General features: G+C 33.9%; 1 protein-coding gene across 1 annotated transcript in view; it reads right to left on the bottom strand.

Moving 5' to 3' along the window:
- Positions 1–21,614, bottom strand: part of CSMD3 (CUB and Sushi multiple domains 3) — a 1,322,573-nt gene that overhangs the window by 1,108,272 nt on the left and 192,687 nt on the right. Inside the window, exon 3 of the mRNA XM_043879976.1 lies at positions 19,919–20,031. Coding sequence (XP_043735911.1) covers positions 19,919–20,031 — 113 coding nt within the window. The remainder of the gene's footprint in view (positions 1–19,918; positions 20,032–21,614) is intronic.

Genomic DNA, 21,614 nt, shown 5'->3' with positions numbered 1-21,614 from the left:
TGGAACTCTCTTGCTTTTTTGATAATCCAGAGAATGTTGGCAATTTGATCTCTGGTTCCTCTGCCTTTTCTAAAACCAGCTTGAACATCTGGACGTTTATGGTTCACATATTGCTGAAGCCTGGCTTGGAGAATTTTGAGCATTACTTTATTAACAAGTGAGATGAGTGCAATTGTGCGGTAGTTTGAGCATTCTTTGGCATTGCCTTTCTTTGGGATTGGAATGGAAACTGACCTTTTCCAGTCCTGTGGCCACTGCTGAGTTTTCCAAATTGGCTGGCCTATTGAGTGCAACACTTTCACAGAATCATCTTTTAGGATTTGAAATAACTCAACTGGAATTGTATCACCTCCACTAGCTTTGTTTGTAGTAATGCTTCCTAAGGCCAACTTGACTTCACATTCCAGGATGTCCCGCTCCAGGTGAGTAATCACACAATCGTGATTATCCATAGATAAAAGTAAATTTTAGGATAAATTCAAACTGAATTAATTAAACTGTTCTAGCCCTTCACTCTAGACTGTGACCTAAGCCTCCAACTGAGTACTCAGAATTCTTAAGTCTAGAGAAGAGCAATATGAAATACATAGCTTTCTTTCTCCTTAACTCTCACTTTTTCTTTTTTAAAGAAAACACCTTCTTCATTACTTAAAAAAAGAGTGTTCTTATATGTAGTGTCTTATATGTAAAAATAAATTCTTATTTGCTTTGGGATTTCCATCTTTTAGCTATGTTAAATAACCTATTATAAAGGTACTAGTTTAAATAACTAAAATGATCTAATATCCAAAAATCAAAATGATTTTTGACCCCTGTGCTAGAGATTTGTCAGGAAATTAAAAGTTTAAATTCATCAGTTTTAGTGACCTCATTTCCCTATAATCTGATCATTGCCCTGATTCATTTAACAGAGGTTTCATATCTTCATAAAAATTTAAAAATAAATGTCATACTTTTCCCTCAGAACTGCCATGAATTTCCTAAGTGTGTACATAAAATAATTCAAGCATGGTTTGACCAAATAACTCCTTCACAGAAATTTGGTATTTAATCAGCACTCATATATTATGTTCAAATATTATAATTAAATGTCTCACAGATACCATAAAGTGCAATTTACTCTTTTTATCTTCTTTCATACTGATGTTATTATATCTGAGACAAAAACAAATCCTTAAAACTGTGACAAACTTTCCAAAGAATATTCATGATTTCTTGAAAGCTGTGTTTCTAATTTCTTCAAATTCCTTACTTCTTAATTGTCTTTTCTTTTCTGACTCTGTCCACTTGTCAAAATCAATATTGTCCAATTTCTCCCTGTTGGAATCAATGCTCATAAACTATAAGTCAATGTCTGGAACATTGATTTTCACAGCAAGTGTCACTCCTTATGGATCTGTTTATATATCACCAATAACAAACAATGGTCCACAAAAGACTAAAAATTCTGTGTTTTATGTGTATACACACAGGAAGTTGAAATTATATGGAAAAAATACTAAACACATGTCAATTTAGACCTCTGATTTTTTCTAATTTTATGAAAATCTTTATTTTTCACCTTCTTTTCCTTTCTTCAATATTTCACATTCAGAAAACTTGCAAATATGTCTGTTTCTGTATAGATGGATGTTCTACCACAAACTCAAACTCAAAAAAGCAAAGCAAAAAAAAAAAAAAAACCCACCCTTTTCATCTCTTCAAATTTTGTCTACTCTCCATGACATTCTCTTCTATGACTAGCAAATTTTCATCTGTATACTAAAATCATAAATTTGGGAAAAGCCTCTAACAGAAATTTATTACATTTCAAAGTACATGTTTTATTAAATTGCTAGGTTCTGTTTTTTAAAACCATAAACATCTCATAGTGATATACTGCAGATTAAGAATCCCAAAGAGTGGTGGACAGACCAAAAAAAACCAAAGACCAGTACCAGATTTTGACACTAGCTCCCTATAATGTATCAAAATATTATGGAAGCCCTAAGTAGTAAAAAAAAAAAATCAAGGCAGACATGTAAATAGAGAATTGAAAAGGGCGTAAGAGAGAATTAACTCGGGCATAAGAAACAAATGTTCAGTTTGACTCGCAATAGAATAGGAACTTAGTTCTCATAACTAGAACACAGATCAATATTATGGATGTTAAACTAAAAGCAAAGCACAGAAAGTAAGCCCAGATATGAACTAAACCAAAATATAGGCCAAACTTATTATGTCAGATTTCCCAAACTAGGGCTTACATTGCTCCTGGCGTGATGCACCTGATAATTCAGTGACTCTCTCAATATGGATTGCTGAAGACATTAAAAATTAATCGATTTTTTAATATGAGTTCCTTGTCAAACTTTCCTTTCTGTTCTATCATCTCTCCATTGGTATATGTTGTTGTTGTTCAGTCTCCCAATCCTGTTTGACTCTTTGTGACCCCATGGACTGCAGCATGCCAGGCCTCCCTGTCCCTCACCATCTCCCAAAGTTTGCCCAAGTTCGTGTCTGTTGCATCAGTGATGCCATCCAGTCATCTCAGCCTCTGATGCCCTCTTGTCCTTCTGCCCTCAATCTTTCTCAGCGTCAGGGACTTCTCCAATGAATCAGCTATTTGCATCAAATGACTGAAATACTGGAACTTCAGCTTCAGCATCAGTTCTTCCAATGATTCAAGGTTGATTTCACTTAAGATTGGCTGGTTTGATCTGCTTGCTGTCCAAGGGACTTTCAGAAGTCTTCTCCAGCCTTTGAATCACAGTTCAAAGGCATCAATTCTCTGATGCTCTGCCTTTTCATTCTAGCTCTCACAACCATATGTGACCACTGGGAAGACCACAATCTTGACTATATGGATCTTTGTCGTCAGAGTAATGTCTCTGCTTTACAACACACTGTCCAGGTTTGTCGTGGCTTTCCAGCCAAGAAGCAGTCTCTTCTGATTTTATGGCTGCTGTCACTATCTGCAGTGATTTTAGAGCCCAGGAAGAGGAAATCTGTCATTACTTCCACCTTTTCCCCTTCATTTTCCATGAAGTAATGGTATATATAGTGCTTAATTTTGTCATTAGCCAAGGACAATTGATACTCTTCTTCTGCCTTAAAATCAATTTTAAGGTTATTTTTTCTTTTGTGCTTCATCATTATGTAATTCTCCATTTTCCTTCTACCTCACTTTCTAACTTTAAAACAGTTTCACATGAGAATATTTAATCATATCCTACTATTTTGTATTTTTCTTCTACTTTAAATGGTCCATTTGCTCTTCATTCAACTCTTTTCTCTTTACTTCATCTCTTCCTTTCTGTGAGAGATTTTCATGGGTTTTGATCTTGCATCATGTTCTGAAAGCATTATTTTTCAACTGAAGCAAACTAGGCCATCTAAAACTTATTCTAATACATGAAGAAAGATAGGAAGTACATTTAGCTCTTGTGTGCAGACTAAAATTTATGTCATTGCTTTGCTAGTTTATGTACCACCCTGCCTCTTATCCTAGGATATAGTTACATGACTTTTCTTCCAGACATAATTTAAGATATTTTTAAGAATTAATTTAAGATATAATTTAAGGTGTAATTCTTATTAATTTGGGAATTAATTTAAGATATTTATTAGATATTCTTAAAATTTTGTCAATTTTACCTCAATAAACTGAAGTTTAAGAAATAAAAATAAGTAAGTTTCCATTCTTTCCTTATACCTGACATGACCTGTTTCTCTACAGTTAGATATCATACCTTTCCTTATACTTCACCCACTTTTGACCTGCAGATACCCAAACTGACACAGCTATTCGGAAAACAAAATACCCTAGATGTGACGCAGTTGTGATGTGATTATCCACAGACTTGACTTCACATACACATTTTCCAACCTGTCTGCTGAGTGATAGCTTGATTTTTGCTTTGGGTCCTTCTCCTCTTTATGCTGTTGCTACCCACTATGATTAACCACTTACGATTTCTTGAAGTTGTCCAGTATTCCTTTTAAAGTGAACAAACTCCTCCATCCCACAACACTTAAACACTTTTATCCCATCTTCTCCAAAAAGTTTGGCACATGAAATAATTTACCTTTCCATGATGGCTATGTTTATTAGCTAGAATGTGGTAATCGTTTCACAATGTATATGTATATTTAAATATCCAATTATAGACCTTAAATACATATAATTTTTATTTATCAATCAGATCCCAATAAAGTTGGAAAAAAATTAGTCTACATCTCTTCTCCTTACTGTTAAAGTTCATAGAAGTTAATATCTGGAGGAAATTTTTGAAACCATTTAGTTAGGTTTCCTTTTTTACCTCTGAAGGTGTGAAACATTTAATGTGTTGAGGATCATGAAATTTGTTAGGGGCAGGGCCTCTACTATCTAGTCTGACTGTTAAATTATTTTAAAAATTTTCCGATGTAAGTATGTACATGCCATTGACTGTCTAGTGAACTTTTCAAATGTCTGTGGAATTTCAGTGAGCTTTCTCCTTGATCAAACTGCATAAGGGCTAAAAAAAAGTTAGTTTAATTGGAATCATATTTATTAATAAATTAAATATTGTTTTCTTAATTTTCAACCAGAAAACTGAGGAGATTTACTAGCCTGTGTTCCTATTTTCATCTAATGAGAAAAAAATAAATGAAAGCTAACTCTAATCATTTCAATCTCCTTGAATTTTCTGAATATTCTTAGAGTATAACTGGAAAATTAAAGTTGAAATATAGAAAATATTTCAGAATCCTTTTTAATTTTAGCCATTTAAGGAAAAAGATTGAAACCTGAACTCAAAAGATTAAGTAAATTGTAAAAGCTCTAGATACACATTCACTGAAAATGTTCCCAGCATATAGCTAGTTCCAGCACTCCATAATTCACTTCAAATTTTATAAAGCTACCATAAATACAGATAATAATGTTCAAACATCACATTTAAGTTCAAATCATTTGTGAAGGCCGCTTCCAGAATCTTCTATCCACAGGAAATTAATGATCCATTAGTTTCAACAAAATACCCCATTAACATAAAAATGAGAAAGGCTATTTGTCTATGAGAAAGGCTATTATATTCTTCTAAGAGTTTTAAGTTTGGATTTAGATTTACCCTTACAACATTAAATAATAATACTCATCATCTGGCCAAAGATGGTGAGGCATAATTGAAGTTCTATTTGTCAAAAATGGAGACAACATCCTCATTATTTTTAAATAAAAGAGGTAAAAATAGAGTGGAAATCCTGAGAATAATTGTTTACCTGAAACTTTTAGGCATCCTTTAAGATCCAATAATTCAGATCATATTTATTTTATAGTAACACACGATATTAAAGCCATCATGGATCATAGTTGGCTCTCATTTATTTACCTATCCAAGTATTCATTCAATGATGATGTTTTAAATACCATTTGCATGAAGGCATGGTGTTTGGAAAAGCACCATGTTTAGCCCTACTAATGAGGGGAGGCCATAATATCAAAATCAGAATATATGCCATAAAAACTACTGAAACTATAGTGGTTTTAAAACTGAAAATACAAAGATTTTATCATTTTAAAGAAGTGTTTATGTGTAATTTTACCTCTAAACGTGTTTCCTAAAAAAATTAGTTACAATAATATATAGGAATTAGTTTATAAATTAAAAGTATTTCACTTTAAATGTCTTAATTGTATATTTTTACTGTTTATTTTATAGTGTGTTAATAAGATATCAATTTAAAAAAGAAAACAAAATAATTTTTGCAGAGACTATGTTGCTAAGCCTCTGATTCTTTGTCTAAAATAAATATTTACTATCCTAAATGAATATGTCAAAATATGCAATTATCCAAATCAGGAGAAATGTACCACATGAAAATCCTACATGCTACTAGTAAATCCAGGGACAAGAAAGTTTCAGGAGAAACAACTGAAGAAAGAAACTGATGTTCTCTGAGCCAGCTCCAGTGTATTGCTATCTTTAAGTCAGTTGTGTTGTTTTTCTTTATCTGTAGATGAGAACAATATTTATCTGACTTTTAAAATACTTTTGTAGACTGTTAGAATATTAGTTGCCTTTCTTTCTTTCTTTTTCCTCCACCAAATCAAAAGCATCCTGAGAGCCATATTTAAGGTTTTCCAATACCTAATATGGGACTTCCTAGGTGGCTCAGCTATAAAGAATCTACCTGCTGGTTTAGGAGACACGGGAGACACATGGTCAATCCCTGGGTCGGAAAGATCCCCCAAGGAGGAAATAACAACCCACTCCAGTATTCTTGGGGCTTCCCCAGTAGATCAGCAATAGAGAATTTGCCTGCAATGCAGGGGATGCTGGTTCCATCCTGGGTTCCGGAAGATCCCCTGGAGGAGGGAATGGCAGTCTCATGGACAGAAGAGCCTGGCGAGCTATATAGTCCATAGGGTCTCAAAGAGTCAGACATGACTGAAGCAACTTAGCACACATGCATGCATGCCAGTATTCTTGCTGGAAAATCCCATGGACAGTGGAGCCAGGCAGGCTACAGTCCATGGGGTCACAAAGAATTGGACACAACTGAGCATGCATGAACAAACACAATATAACTTCTAGAACTCATAGGTGCTTATATTATTTGGAAAGCATTAGTAAATAGGTAAGACTGTATTCCATGCCTTGTTTATTGATAGAACCACAATATTTTTGTCTTCATAAAGAGTTCTCATGACAAGAATAAATTACATTTTTCTATTCTTTAAATTTTATATCTAAACTTATTGTGGTAATTATTTCATAATGTATGCGAGTCAAATCATTATGCGTAAACTTATACAGTTGCTGTGCTGTGCTGTCCTCAGTCACTTCATTCATGTCCGACTCTTTGTAACCCCATGGCCTGGGGCCCTCCAGGCTCCTCTGTCCATGGAATTCTCCAAGCAGTAATACCTGAGTGGGTTGCCATGCCCTCCTAAGAGTATCTTCCCCACCCAGGGATTGAACCAGTATCTCCTGCATTGTAAGTGGATTCTTTACCTGCTGAGTCATTGGGGAAGCCCCAAACCTATAGTTGGAGAAGGCAATGGCAACCCACTCCAGTACTCTTGCCTGGAGATTCCCATGGATGCAGGAGCCAGGTAGGCTGCAGTCCATGGGGTCGCGAAGAGTCGGACATGACTGAAGCAACTTAGCAGCAGCAGCAGCAGCAAATCTATAGTACTGCATGTCAATTATATCTCAATAAAACTGTAAGCACAAGAAATAGTAGTAGAAGAAAAAAACTAGAATAGGTATGTTGAAATAAACTATGAATAATCCATCTGTGGGGAAAAGAGACTATATGCTGTTTCATATTCTGACACTGTGGCAGAGGCCATTGGCTGTTCTCTGTTAGCGTCTATACTTTTCATTCATAATAGCACAGTTTTTAGCTAGATATATTAACATCCTGGATAAAAGACTGCATACCCCAGCCCCCAGTGCAGCCAAGTTTCATGTGACTATATTCTGACAATTGGATATAAACAGAAGTGTCATAAGCAATTTTTGTGTAAGGAAATGTTAAGGACTATTGTTGTAGAATACACAGATGTTGGGAAGGCAAGAGAGAAAGCTAGGAAAATAGATAGGAGTATAATGTAGTAGTCTAATTGATCCGGGGAGAGATGATAGTTGTTAGGGCTCTAGGTTACTAGTAGTTAAGATGGTGAGAAATGGTAAGATTCAAAACATATTTTGATTCAATATTTGCCTTTGTATTAGATGTAAGTTGCTAGAATAAGAGAGGAATAAAGCATGATCCCAAAGTTTTTGGACCTAAACAGTTGAATTGTGTTGCCATTTATTGAGAAAGACATGGGAATGAGACAGTTTGGAATTTATGGAAGGTATCAGGTTATATATAATATAAATATATGTATACTATATATCCTATAGATTTCAGATTTTAAATTCATATTTTCTTTTGCTTTTTCATATAAAATGGATTTTTTATGTTATTCAGCAGCTTTCAAATTTTGTTTCATCCAATCTATCAATCTTTTCTCTTAGTGACATATTTTCCTTTTGGCTTTTGAACTTTGAAAGCTGATAATATTCTGCTATATTTCCTCATTTTAAAATTTAATTATTTACAGTCATCTGGAATTCATGTTGTGATAACTGCAAAAGGAAAATATACTCAAGGCATCATATGAACTAGTATTACCCTAGTATAAAACAAACATTGTCATTTAGTCACTGAGTTGTGTCTGACTCTTTTGCAACCCCATGTGCTATAGCCCTCCAGGCTTCTCTGTCCATGAAATTTCCTAGGCAAGAATACTGGAGTGGGTTGTCATTTCCTTCCTGATATTGTCAGGAATATCACGGGATATTCCTGACCCAGGGATCGAACCTGTGTCTCCTGTATTGTAGGCGGATTCTTTACCACTGAGTCACCTGGGAAGCGCAAAACAAACATAAAATAGTATAAAAAAAAGAAAAAGAAAAAAATGGGAGACCGATTGCACAAATAAATATAGATAGAGAAGTCCTTTTGAAATCATGAAGGAGAAGGTATACCCCACACTACTGAAAGAGAGTTTAACAAACACCCTTTATAGGATGGAAAAAAAGGAAAGAAAGAGCACTCATTATTTTCAGATAATATTTACAAAATTATCCAAGGGTATGTATAGAATGTTGTGGCTTAAGTACTTTTAAAAATAATGCTAACTGTAGCTGATAAAAATGTTAAAATTTTAGATTAGCATGCATCTATGTAAGGATCTTCATATAATAATACACACAGATAACTTTCATTTGGAATTTTTAAATGTGATTGAAAATCATATAACATTTATTGAATTCAGATGCTGTGGTGATAGAACACTCTACACATGCATTGGGAAACAATACTCCAGATGCCTCTCATGTTTTCCACATGTTATAAGCTGAGGTACTAGCTCTCTCTGCTCAACAGCAATATGCAAATACTACCTTTCTCCAGAGCAAAGACCTGTTTACTTACTATTACATAAGATCCTATTTCCCTAGACTCAGAGTTCCTCTCCTGTACACAGCCCACTGTGTATATGGGCATCACCTGACCTTCTTCTCATTGTCCTGTGAGAACTGAGGCTCCTTGAACCCGAATAATTGCTGATACTCCTATTCTGTTGCTGTATATAATACAGTCCTTTCTCCCTGGCTCAGCAATTTTGTGTCTTCTACCAGCATCCCTGAAACTGTGGCAGGTTTACTGGTTAAATTTCAAGTAGGGTAAAATGTCAGAACCATTATAGTTATTAATAATTTGTAGATACAAAATGGCAACCCACTCCAGTATCTTTGCCTGGAAAATCCCATGGACAGAGGAGCCTTGTGGGCTGCAGTCCATGGGGTCGCAAAGAGTTGGACACAACTGAGCAACTAATACTCAAATCAGATCTATGTTCTTGTCATGCTCCAGTTTCTGTCTCTGGCACTGACCTGTTAGCTCTGAGCTGCAACTCTTAAGTGGATTACTTAGCCCTGTCAGGAGTTTGAGCTTTGTCCCTGGAGGAGCATAGCACATGTCTGTAAAAACTGTCATTTCTTCCTTTGGTTCACACTGAAAATGGATCACCCCACTGGAAGCTCTATAATTCCTAGGAAACCCTATCTATTTCCTAACTTCTTTAGCCCAAATAACACTTGGTTAAATTGTCACATCCATTTTCTTATTTGAACAACACTTTAAGAAAGACAAAACAAATAGCTAGATATACTGTTCATTTTGAGAAAGTGGAAATTCAGAGTTTATATGACATGACCAAACATTATAGCACATGTGAATATATATTAATGTTACCAATATATAATAGTGTGTATATATATGGTAGAAAAGCAAGTTCCCCAGTTCCTCAGTGTCAGTTTCTCAGTCATGCCCGACTCTTTGCAACCTGGACTGCAGCCCACCAGGTTTCTCTGTCCATGGGATTTTCCAGGCAAGGATACTGAAGTGGGTTGCCATTTCCTTCTCCAGGGGATCTTCACAATCCAGGGCTCAAACCCAACTCTCCTGCACTGGGGGTAGATTCTTTACTGACTGAGCTATCAGGGAAGACCCAGAGAAGCAAAGATACTAGCTAATATTTATTGAGTGCTACTTAAGTATCAGGCACTGTTCTTTGAATATTGCATCATTAACTCCCTTGATCTTCCAAACAACTTTCTAGAATCAGTATTATATTACTCACATTATGAAGAAATGAGCCTCACAGCATCTGCGTGCTTAAGTAAGCCTTAATTACTAGACCTTGTAAGTTTTTTTTTCCATTATCATATTTCTTACTAAGAAAAAAGATATGCTATTTACAAAATAAATTCATATTAAATTATAATCATCTTAAAAAATATCTGAAGCATACTGTAAGGTTGTAATTAAATTAAATTAAACTTAGGCAATAAAATATAGTGATGTGCTACTTATTAATCTAAAATAAATCAATTTACCAAAGTGAAGGGAAAAAATATAAAAACTACATTAACCATATCTTTTTTCAGCTAAAGATAGTTCTCAAATGATAACATACATCTTTTAACTTTCTGTTCTTTCTCTTCTTGTATTTTCTAATCCCATTTTGAACAATTACCTAAATGAGTCTCCCAACATGATATGCTAGGCAGAATTCTAAGATGGGCTCCAAGATTCCCATACCCTCCGCATGAGTGCTGGTGGAACCTATGGCTATGATGGAATGGTTACCCACCTTCACAAGGTTACATTATGTGGCCGTGTTGACAGGGCAGTCTCTCTGTATGTGACTGCTACATGATAAGGCTTCTTTGTTAACCAACTAAAGAGAAACTGTGAGAAAAATGCTCTAGCTAAGTAAGAAGAAAGCCATGTTTTAAATTGTCTTTGGGTGGTAAAGAACCACAAGAAGCCTATAAAATCTGAACTTCCTGATCAGTCACTGGTAACAAATAGGAACTTCAATCATACCACTGGCAAGAAAATACATTCTACCAGCAACTAGTAAACTTGGAATAGGACCCTGGCCTTAGGTGTAATAACAGTGTTAGCCAACACCCTGACTGTAGATTTGTGAGATCTGAGCTAAGAACCCAGCTGACCCCTCCCAGACTTCTCATCTATAGGACTATGAGATTATAACTTGTGTTTGCTAAATGGTGGTAATTTATTATGTGGTAATATAAAACCAATATAGATGGGAAGGATCATTTTGTGGAAAAATCCTTTTAATATCCTTTGGAGAAATAAGTGCGTATGATATGTCTATGTAGCAAAGCACAATAAAGTATTGTATAAAACATAGCAAATGATAGCTAGTGCTTGACAGTTACAACTGAAAGAGCATGCTGCAAAGTGAGAAATAAAATCTTCAGTTTTAAGCATAGTGTAAAGACCAAAAGTATTGGTAAGCACCTTCAAAAATGAAAGATAACCAAATAATTATTATAAATACAAATTAATATGAATAAAAATATTTATATATTTAGAAATACTCAATAATCTTAACTACATAGTTGGAAATATCATTAATTTAATAATTAGATAAAAGAACAATAACTGAGGAACATTTATTTCTCTGAATAATACTAAAAGTCTGAGAATCAATGCCTTGAGGTCAATTCATATTAAAGAGTATACAAAACCTAAAGAATATTCTAGACAAGATAACATATCACACTATATAGGAAAAGTATAAATTTTATTGGGATAAACTATGTTGTCTTAAGTGATATGGGGGAAATTATTAAAAATGCACTCAAAGCTAAGACTTGTATAACAAGTACTAAAAATAGGATTTGATGACATAATTATTTCTCCATGCAGAAAAAATATTTTTATCTAATATAGAACATATACCCATTGGATGCTGTTTATTATTCTCATCAAAATATTTGATTTGCCCATTTTATTTTACCTGTGTTTATTTTTTAAATCATATTAAATGGTGCTCTGTTAAAGAGCATAATATTTGTATAGGGAAGAAACCATTTCGAATTTTATTTAATACCATCATACTTATAGTCAAATAAAAATAAAATTTTATTTTGTTAACTTTTTACATTTTGCTGAGGAATCAAGATAAATCTACAAATGAATTTCTTAACCAAACTCAGTATACTTTTCTTTTAAACCATGAATTCTATGTTATCAGTTTTAATAACTTATCACAATGTATGGTCTTTGAGTATACAAAACACAAAAATATCTTGACATATAATTAGAATATTAAATTAATCATTGTCTCAAACTTCATTCTAGCACTCATATCAAATGATAAATGACAGCAGTTGGCAGATATGACACATTTAGCAGCATATATAAAAAGAGAAAATTTATTGTGAAATGAGATTACATACTATGTTTAATCATCATGTTTTTGGAAAATAAAATACAATCTTGAATTCCAAATTCCATCCCATCTTATCCATATGAAGCACAAAGATTAAGTGGGTCATATGTCACTGGATTTACAAAAATTTTTTTAATTTTTAGTTTCTTTTTCTTTTTATGCCACATGAGCAATTTTGCATTTTTAAATGCTTCATAAAGAAACTATTTCAAGAAAGTAATGATTTTGAAGCAAAGAAAATATCCATAAAAAGTGAAAATAACTTTAATTATAATTTATGACTTTTCTCAAATAAAAGACCAAAATTTTTCCTAAACCTTGTTCATTTAATGTAAGTATCTATGGTTAAACATAGCCCACATTCACCTTTTAACATTTTCACTGGAGGTTTAAACTTTTGTAAGTGGAAAGTGAACGTGAAAATGTCAGTGCTCAATCATGTCAGACTCTTTGTGACCCCATGGACTGTAGCCCACCAAACACCTCTGTCCATGGAATTCTCCAGGCAAGAATACTGGGTAGTCGTTCCCTTCTCCAGGGGATCTTCCCAACCCAGGGATCGAATCCAGGTGTCCTGCATTGCAGGCAGATTCTTTACCACTGAGCCACCAGGGAAGTGGGATATGTATTAAATCTTTCCTCATTACTTATTAAATATTAGATAATCCTATCATTCAGTTCAGTTCAGTCATTCAGTCATGTCTGACTCTTTGTGACCCCATGAACTGCAGATAATCCTGCACGTTGAACTTAATAAGCATTGTGCAGTGTGCCAGGATAGTGTACTAAAATAGGGGGCAATTTACAAAATAGCTAAAAAGTTCTATATACCTTCAAGCTTCTCACAGACTAGTGTGAACAAAAAAATTAAAAAGTAGCAGAATGTAGTGTAATGATAAAATGTGTTCATATCTGAGCATGTAGAGAAAGATCATTGTTGGGTTCAATGCTGGATTCCATAAATGACTTTCCAAAGGTAATTAAGATCTGCACAAAGCCTGGAAAAATAAGAAATAAGTGGGCCAGGCAAGAAGAGCTAGAGATTTAAGGAAGAATAGTTAAAATAGCATCATATATGTAGAAATTTAATACATGTTCATGTGACCATTTCTTGAGTTGAGGCAAACAGTGATAAGAAATAAGGGTGGAGATGTTATTATAGAGCATGTATGTGCTACACTGTGCAGAAATGAGAAATATTCAAAATGGTATTGCTTACCGTTGAAAAACATTCATAGTTTAATAGTACTGTTCAGGTTTTATTGTGAATAAAATGAAAATGTGTATCTTCCTGGATAATAGAAGTAAACTTGAAAATTAATAAATTCTTGTATATACCTAGCCACATTCACACAGTAATTATAACACTGTGCCTTTTAAATCCATTATGAAGATGATATTTGGGGAAAAGGCTAATTTTTGTAATTCTCTAGATTGGGATTTTCTAACACTTTCAACTTAAAAGAAAGAGAATATAGCCATTGTTTGGTAGTAACTTTAAGTCAGTACATTCAATAAAAATATTTAATTACTATGTTGTACACCTGAAACTAATATAATACTGTAAACCAACTATACTTCACTTATATAAATAAATACAAGAGTGAGAAGGCACTCATGGCCTAGCTAGAAGGTCACTGGCCACTACAGACAAAACCACTGCTGGGCCAAGTGCACAGCCACCCACATCATCAGCTAAACAGGTCATAGGGAAGAGGCTCACCAAAGAGCCAGATTGTGGAGAACAGACCTTTGGAGGGACTGCCTGCAACTGACAAAACTTCTGGAAGGCCCAGACCCCCAAAGGCCTCAAACCTATGGTCACTGTTCCAGAAAGGCCAGGACACACCTGCCGAAACTCCGTGAGGATCTGAGCCTTGAAGACAGGTCTTCCAGAGGGCCAGATCAAACGGAACCTAATTGCCAAAAAGCTTGGTCATGAGAGTTAAACTTCTCAGAGGACTATGCCATTTGGGATGGGGCTTTGGCAGAACATGATGGCCTAGATATCTGAAAGTCTAAACCACCCAAGACTTCGAGTGATAAAAATTCTAGAGATGGAACATCCAATGAATCTAGCCATGAAAGATGAAAAATCAGATTGTGCTGTGGAGTTCAAGGCCACCTGAGAAATTGTCTTCTGTAGTGTCAGACCAAACAGGAGAGGACCACTGAAGAAGTAGGCCATGGAAAACAGGATCACCAGGCTAGACCCTGGAAAATGAGGGAGAACCTGGTTGTAAAGGGGGTGATATGGAAGGGCAGTGAGGTAGACAGGGCCTCACCCTAGCTCCCTGGTACCATCTGTGCCTCCTCCTCCTGCCCCTGGCCATTGGTGGCTAATGAGACCAAGAAAAGCTGGAACACAGGGTGGATACCAATAGAGGGAGGAGATGGGAAGATAATCTCATCCTCTGCCTGTGACTCCACCCAAGGAGGAGGGAGGAGTTACCCAGGGGAAGTAAACTTGGCAGTAGATTAAGATATCTCAATACCTAAATAGCCAGATTTCCCAGACTTCCCTTGTGGCTCAGCTGGTAAAGAATAGGCCTTTAATGCAGGAGACTTGGGTTTAATTCCAGGGTTGGGAAGATCCCCAGGTATTCTGGCCTGGGTCACAAAGAGCTGGATATGACTGAGTAACTTTCACTTTAATGGTACCCTAAAGGCAAAATGTTTGAACTTGATCAAGAGACCAAAATAAAATAAAATAAAATAAAAGTTTCTACATATATCTCCTTATATTATGTTTCAAAAATATGATCTCCTTTATTCTTTAAAGTATTTAAGGTCATGATTCATAAACTTCTTTTATTAACCTAATGTATTCATTGCTAGAAAACTATTTATATATATAATTTTAATGTATAAATCTCTCTTGCTACAATTCAACTCTCTTGCTAGAAGCATAATTGACTTCATTCTCTATTGTAATATCTTCATTAAAGTTCATGCTACTGCAGTTTAAATTTTTAAAGCTTAAGAATAAAAAATAACACCTAAAATTAAAATTCACTGAAGTCCTTTGACATTTTCAAGTAAATTTTTTCAATAAACATGTGTGATGGGTAGCTAAAATAGAATAGCAAATAGTGTAAACATTATTCTGTATGTGAATTGTTTAAAAGGGACACAGAATATATATAGGTCACATGTAATATATGCAAAAATATATTTCAACTTTTATGTTTCATCTTGTTTTAATACACAGCATTATCAGTAATTCTTATTTTTGTAATGCTCTTTTACACTAAATTCTATGTGGTCATATGTGTTTAACTATTATGAAATTAGTTTGTGGTTTAGATATAAAGTAAGTCTCTAAAATGTATATAGTTTATATCTCCAGGGCACATAAGCATATTTTTACCTTAAGGTTAGTGCTTTAATTCTGTAACTCTTTCTCATTACAATTTTTTCATAATTTTCTAGAGTGACAGAAATCCGTGTAGAATGTTTAGCTCTGTGACTGACACAAAGAAATCGCTCTCTACATGTTACATGGTAGTAGTACTGTTATTATAACAAACTTTTTTATTTCTGAATTAAAATTTAAAATTGATTTAATAAAAAATTTTCTAAAGCAGAGACTTCTATCTCTGTAATTTCTTAATTACTTAGTCATACACATCAGTAGTCATTATGGCATAATAGTTACCTTGTGTTTGAAGTGGTTTTCAAAGCTTTTAATTTTTATATTAATTTCTGGTTGTTAAATTGGATTATTGACACATACTGAAATTATTCAGTATGCATTGGAATTCTCCCAGACATTAAACTAACCAATTCATATAATATATAAAATGTGAAAGGAGTAAAATGTAAAAGGAGTCCGTTGTACAAAATAACTTTTAGCAAAAACTAGAATATATTTTGAATACTGATTGGCGTATCTGGAAAGACAAAAGAGTATTTTGATTGTGTGCTCCACAGAATACAGATATTACCAGTTTTGTCCAGACCAGATTTTGGAAGATGGTTCTTTGGCTATTGAACTTAGTATGCACTACTGTTTTTTTTTTCAAACGTATTGTTTCACAGAACACTATTATAATCATTTGTTTTAAAAAATCTTAAGAAACCCATGGAAACAAAGTTCTATGAAACAAATTTTGAGAAACAGTGACAATAAATTCAGGTGTATGATAGACAGTAAGGAGGAAAAGTAAAAATATATGCATCTAGGTATTAATGGGGAAAATTTGCCACAGAAATTTAATACCTTGCAGCTTCAACTTCAAAAAGTTTAAAAGAAAAGTATTGCTGATAAATGGTTAAGAGCTCTGAAACTAAATAAAACTTTGTGCAGGGACATCACCTTCCACAGTTTTAAAGTAAATGGGCTGAAGCAAGGCAACAGAAGTTTGTAACAAAAGAGACAATCTATGAAAATCACAGATGACTTATGTTTATCAATTATTCTGCATTGGATTTGCAATTGCAATGCATATTCCAGGGCTTCACTCCACAGTCTGATTCAGGATATGTTACTAGAACCAAGAATCCTACATTTTAACAAATTCTCCAGATTATTCTAGTGCATGTGGTCTGGTATTGGCAGTTTGAAAAATACAGATAAAAGCACAAACATCATTAATAAATAGAGATCTCATAAATTCTAGTACACAATAACAATGTCTCAGGAAAGTTTAGAAGATAAAATAATTAGTGTAAAAAATGATTATATAAAGGGAGATGAAATGATAAATGAGATTGAGATAATAGGATCATTCTGATGATGCATGCACAGATGTACATTTAGAAGACAGGCTTTGACATTTCAAACCAAGTTTTCTAAACTTCACAATACACCAGTTGGCCTTGATAGTGTCATTGGCTGTGGTTAAATAAACAATAGTAGCTACTCCCTCTTTAAAATGTTACATAGTGTTGCATGTGGTGTGGTAGGATTAATGAAACTTAACCTCCCAGGGGTCACTGGTGGTAAAGAACTTGCCTGCCAGTGCAGGAGATTTAAGAGATAGAGGTTCAATCCCTGAGTCAGGAAGATCGCCTTGAAGAGGGCATGGCCACCCACTCCAATATTCTTGCCTGGAGAATCCCCTGGACGGAGGAGCTGGTAGGCTACAGTTCATAGGGTCACAAAGAGTCGGACACGACTGAGCGACTAAACGTGCACAAGCCCAACGTACCCTGCCATACCCCAGAATTACGGAATCTGTGAGTATTACCCTGCAGAAAGATCTGCAGGTGTGGGTTATGCTTATGTGAATTATGCTTGAGGATTTGAACATAGGGAAATGGGGTCTACCTGGATAATCAAAGCTAATCTAATGACGTTGGCCTTTAGAAGCTGAGAAATTTCTCCAGCTAAAGTCACAGATGAATGAGGAAAGAAAGTAGTAGAGCGGTGAATTAAGAAGGGGAAGTCAGAGAGATTTCAAGTATGAAAAGGATTCATTGCACCAGTGACTAGCTCACAAATGTGGTCTTACTTGCAAGGAAGAGAGAGGCCTCTAGAAACTGGGTAATGAGTACTTTCTAGGGCATCCTGATAAGGTCCTAATTGGCTGACATTTTTATTTCAGCCATATGAAACTCTGAGCAGAGGACTAGCAGAGACCACCAGGACTTTTTAGCTACAGTTTTCTATGGTAGCCACAGAAAACTAATATTACATGTTAGAAGATTCCCATCACAAATCAATACCTGACGATATTCTGCAGTTTGATAACCAATCCCTCAATACTACTTGGTTGCCTAGTACCTTGTATTAATATTTTAAGTCAGGATCTCCCATACATACATTTACATGTCATGAAGAAATATGAATCCATTTTCACTGAGGCAGAAAAGACAGAAATTTAATGTTGTATAGGTAGAAACAATAGACAGCTATGAAAATATCTTTGAGACTATTTCATGAAACTTGATAGTCAAACTAGAAAGTATGACAACATTATAATTCATCTTCCAAGTTCCTACAATTTCAGTATAGCTAGTACTTGCTGAAAGAATAAACTACCTTAAAATATCTTTATACTTTGATGAGCAGAGTTCAAGTTCTCTATTATGGAGCCTTTAATATAAAATTATTGTACTACTAGCCCCTTCAATATTGCCAAAATGACACTTAAAATTAAACTTTTGTTTTATAGTGTTTGAAAGTGTGAATTAAGTTGCCAGGTTAAAAGTATTCAGCTATTGTGAAAGCACCTTAAAAAGTAATTATTACTATTACAATGTAGGAAATTAAGTCATGGAATGCATCCTCCCCTGCTAGAGAAAGACAGTTCAGAAATATATTAGGTAGAAAATCGTCATCACAACTACTGTGATATGGCATTATTTAGGGCATCAAAAAGATAAAATATTTTTCCTTAATTGTTTGCTAGAGGGTGCTTTTTTCCCTAGGGTGGAAGCACTAGATGAAATTCTTAGCTTAAAACTCCCCCCGCCCATGCAAACTATTAACCTTCATACTAAATCAATCTACTTTATATATGATTTTTTTTTTGCTAGTGTGCTCTTTAAACATATTTTGAATTACTATGTGCTTAGAAAGTAACCACCCTTGCTACTGTATTTGTATATCTTTTATCGTGATGCTAGATTTACTGTGGTATATCCTGGTTATGTGGTCCTGGGGACGTGAGCTGAATTTTGTCATGCTATTTCTATGGGTAAAAAAGATACCCTTCCCTAACTAGGTGAAATTTTGTTAAATCACATAAAGAAGAAATGACAACTACATGACCTCAATATATAAACCCTTGAGAACACATTGCTGGAGGAGGAAATGGCAACCCACTCCAATATTCTCACCTGGATAATCTCATGGAGAGAGGAACCTGATGGTATGGTCCATGGGGTTGCAAAGAGTTGGACAAAACTGAGCACATGCACATACATGAGAAAAGTTTATTTTTGCCTTCATAATTTTTTTTTCATTTCAAAAAGAGAAAACAATGTAGATTCTGTGCATTTCTAACACCATCATCAGAGCCTGTGATATCATCCCATTATCAAACAATATTTGTATCATGAAACATAAGTACCCATACTATGTGGGATAAAGAAATATAAAGATTATTAATGGCCTCAAACTTCTATTTTTTTTTTAAGGTTTCTTTGTTTTCCTCTTTCTGATTAAGGAATTATGGATCTGTGGAACTGGAAAGACTGGTTTAAAATGAAAAATGTCAACTCTTGACTCTTAATGGACTTTTCTCTTGATTCTAACTTGTGGAGAACCCAAATTACCAGTTTATTTTATGGCAGATAGGCAAAATACAGAGAATAGGGTGGAGTCTGTTATGCCTGAATGAATCTCAAATTAGGCCTAGATTCCTTTCACTGACACATTTTGTTCTCTTTTATTAACGCTAAAACCTATAATGATGCCATGGTTTCATCTCCTAAGATTTAAGGGAAAACTTTTTGTCTGTCTGGGCGCATTGCAATGAAGCATTAAAGCATACTATGTGTAGCTTTTTATTATGTATTGGTGATTATTGAGAAGGTGAATCTTGGTATAAGATTTGATATAACATGAGAGCTATATCTTCTGTCCTGGCGATTTTTCTTCTATTTTTACTGTTGAGAATTTTGGTTTTGTTACATTAAGTTGGGCAATGGTCTTTTTATATTACCATCACTTACCTTCATAGTATACTTTAAATCCATGAGCACTAACTGCAAAATCACTGGTCAAACGTAGTGAGAATACAGATTTGGTACTTGTTACTGGTGGTGGCAGATGGAATCCTGTTAACCTGAAACATAAGTGGAATTATCTGTTAGTTATAGACATTTTACCTAATAGAACTGAAAGAGTATTAAAAATCATTTTTATCAAATCCCCAAGTTTTGTACAAGTGTGTGTGTGTGTGTGTGTGTGTGTGTGTGTGGTGTGAATTAATTTATGACATGTTGATTTGAACATGTCATTCATATAAAGTAATTACTATAAGTATATATAGATGTATTTATGTGTGTGTGTATTATTACTGCTTGTCATATCTATTACATATATCATTTACATTAGGATATTGATCAATTCAAACTTTGGGAAATAAGTTATGAGGCTATGGATTTTCTGTGTACATTTTAATTGCTGATTTTAACAACATTTAGAAGAGATTTTTGTCAAATCATTTTCCTGATTGTTTAAAATATATATAAAGAGTGGGAAATATTTAGAGAAATTTGATATTAAAAACAGAAATGTGATCTAAATATGAAATTATGAAACAAATGTCCACAAATGAAAAGTGACTTTGTTTTAACAGATTCTAGGAGGTTCTATTAAAACTAATAGTTGTGAATTATTTTTGGTTAATATTCATAATTTGCATAAGAAATATTTGTCTGATATTTTGCCCATAACTTACTAGTTATTTTGCTAATAATTTATTGCATATAATTATAAGCTCAATTATATAAAAGGTAATTTACAATTGACACTTTATAAACCAAAAAAGAAAAATTAAAAATAAGAAAAAGCACATTCATGGGATGTAATTTTCCTAAAACTAATGAAGATAAATTATTTAAAAATTTTTCTATGAATTGCCTTTTACATCACATTCTTATTTTTTATTTTTAATATAAGAGTAAGAATTGAAATTTTTATGCAATGGAATTATACTATTTCTTAATATACTTGCTATTTTGCCCAACATTATATAGGTAAGATTAGTCTGTACTGAAATTACAATAAATTTTTATTTCTGAATAGCATAAGTTCTTGTTTGTCTCGGGTTTATTTACTCTAAAAATTTACTAAGAACCCCAGAGATATTATGGGCTTGATCTATCAATATTTACTCTATTTAAGTTAAAACTGAGAAACATTTTAAAATGTACATTGATTATTTTAAAATATCCAGAATAAGCCCATTACATGTTGACATAAGTAATATCTTAATATTAAATAGCTTTTTTCCAAAGCAAAAAATGAGAATACATTGTACTCTATTTTTGCAAATCTCTTTAATGTTTGGCCTATTAGTAGAAAATAACTAGATTATCATATCTGCTCCTTTATGGAATATTTTGCAATATGTTATTTTGTTTGAAGGGTATGAAGTAATGTGATTTCACTTAGGTATTTAGTTTTAAAAGGGAAGAGTATTCTAGTAGCTTTTGTATGTAAAAATGGTTGCTCTTCTTTGGTACTACATAAAAACTTGACAGTTACAATGTTGAATTCAAACTGGATCAGTTCATTGTTTGTACTCTGTAACGTTAAATTCCTTTGGTTCACCTTGCTATTGTAATAGATTATATTTACTCATGCATTTTTAACATTATGTATACACTGGTCATTTGGAATATATTGGTTCACTGAGTTAGA

The sequence above is a fragment of the Cervus elaphus genome, chromosome 21 (assembly GCF_910594005.1).
Source record: "Cervus elaphus chromosome 21, mCerEla1.1, whole genome shotgun sequence".
Taxonomy (NCBI): domain Eukaryota; kingdom Metazoa; phylum Chordata; class Mammalia; order Artiodactyla; family Cervidae; genus Cervus; species Cervus elaphus.
This window is presented reverse-complemented; position numbering and strand designations above follow the sequence as displayed.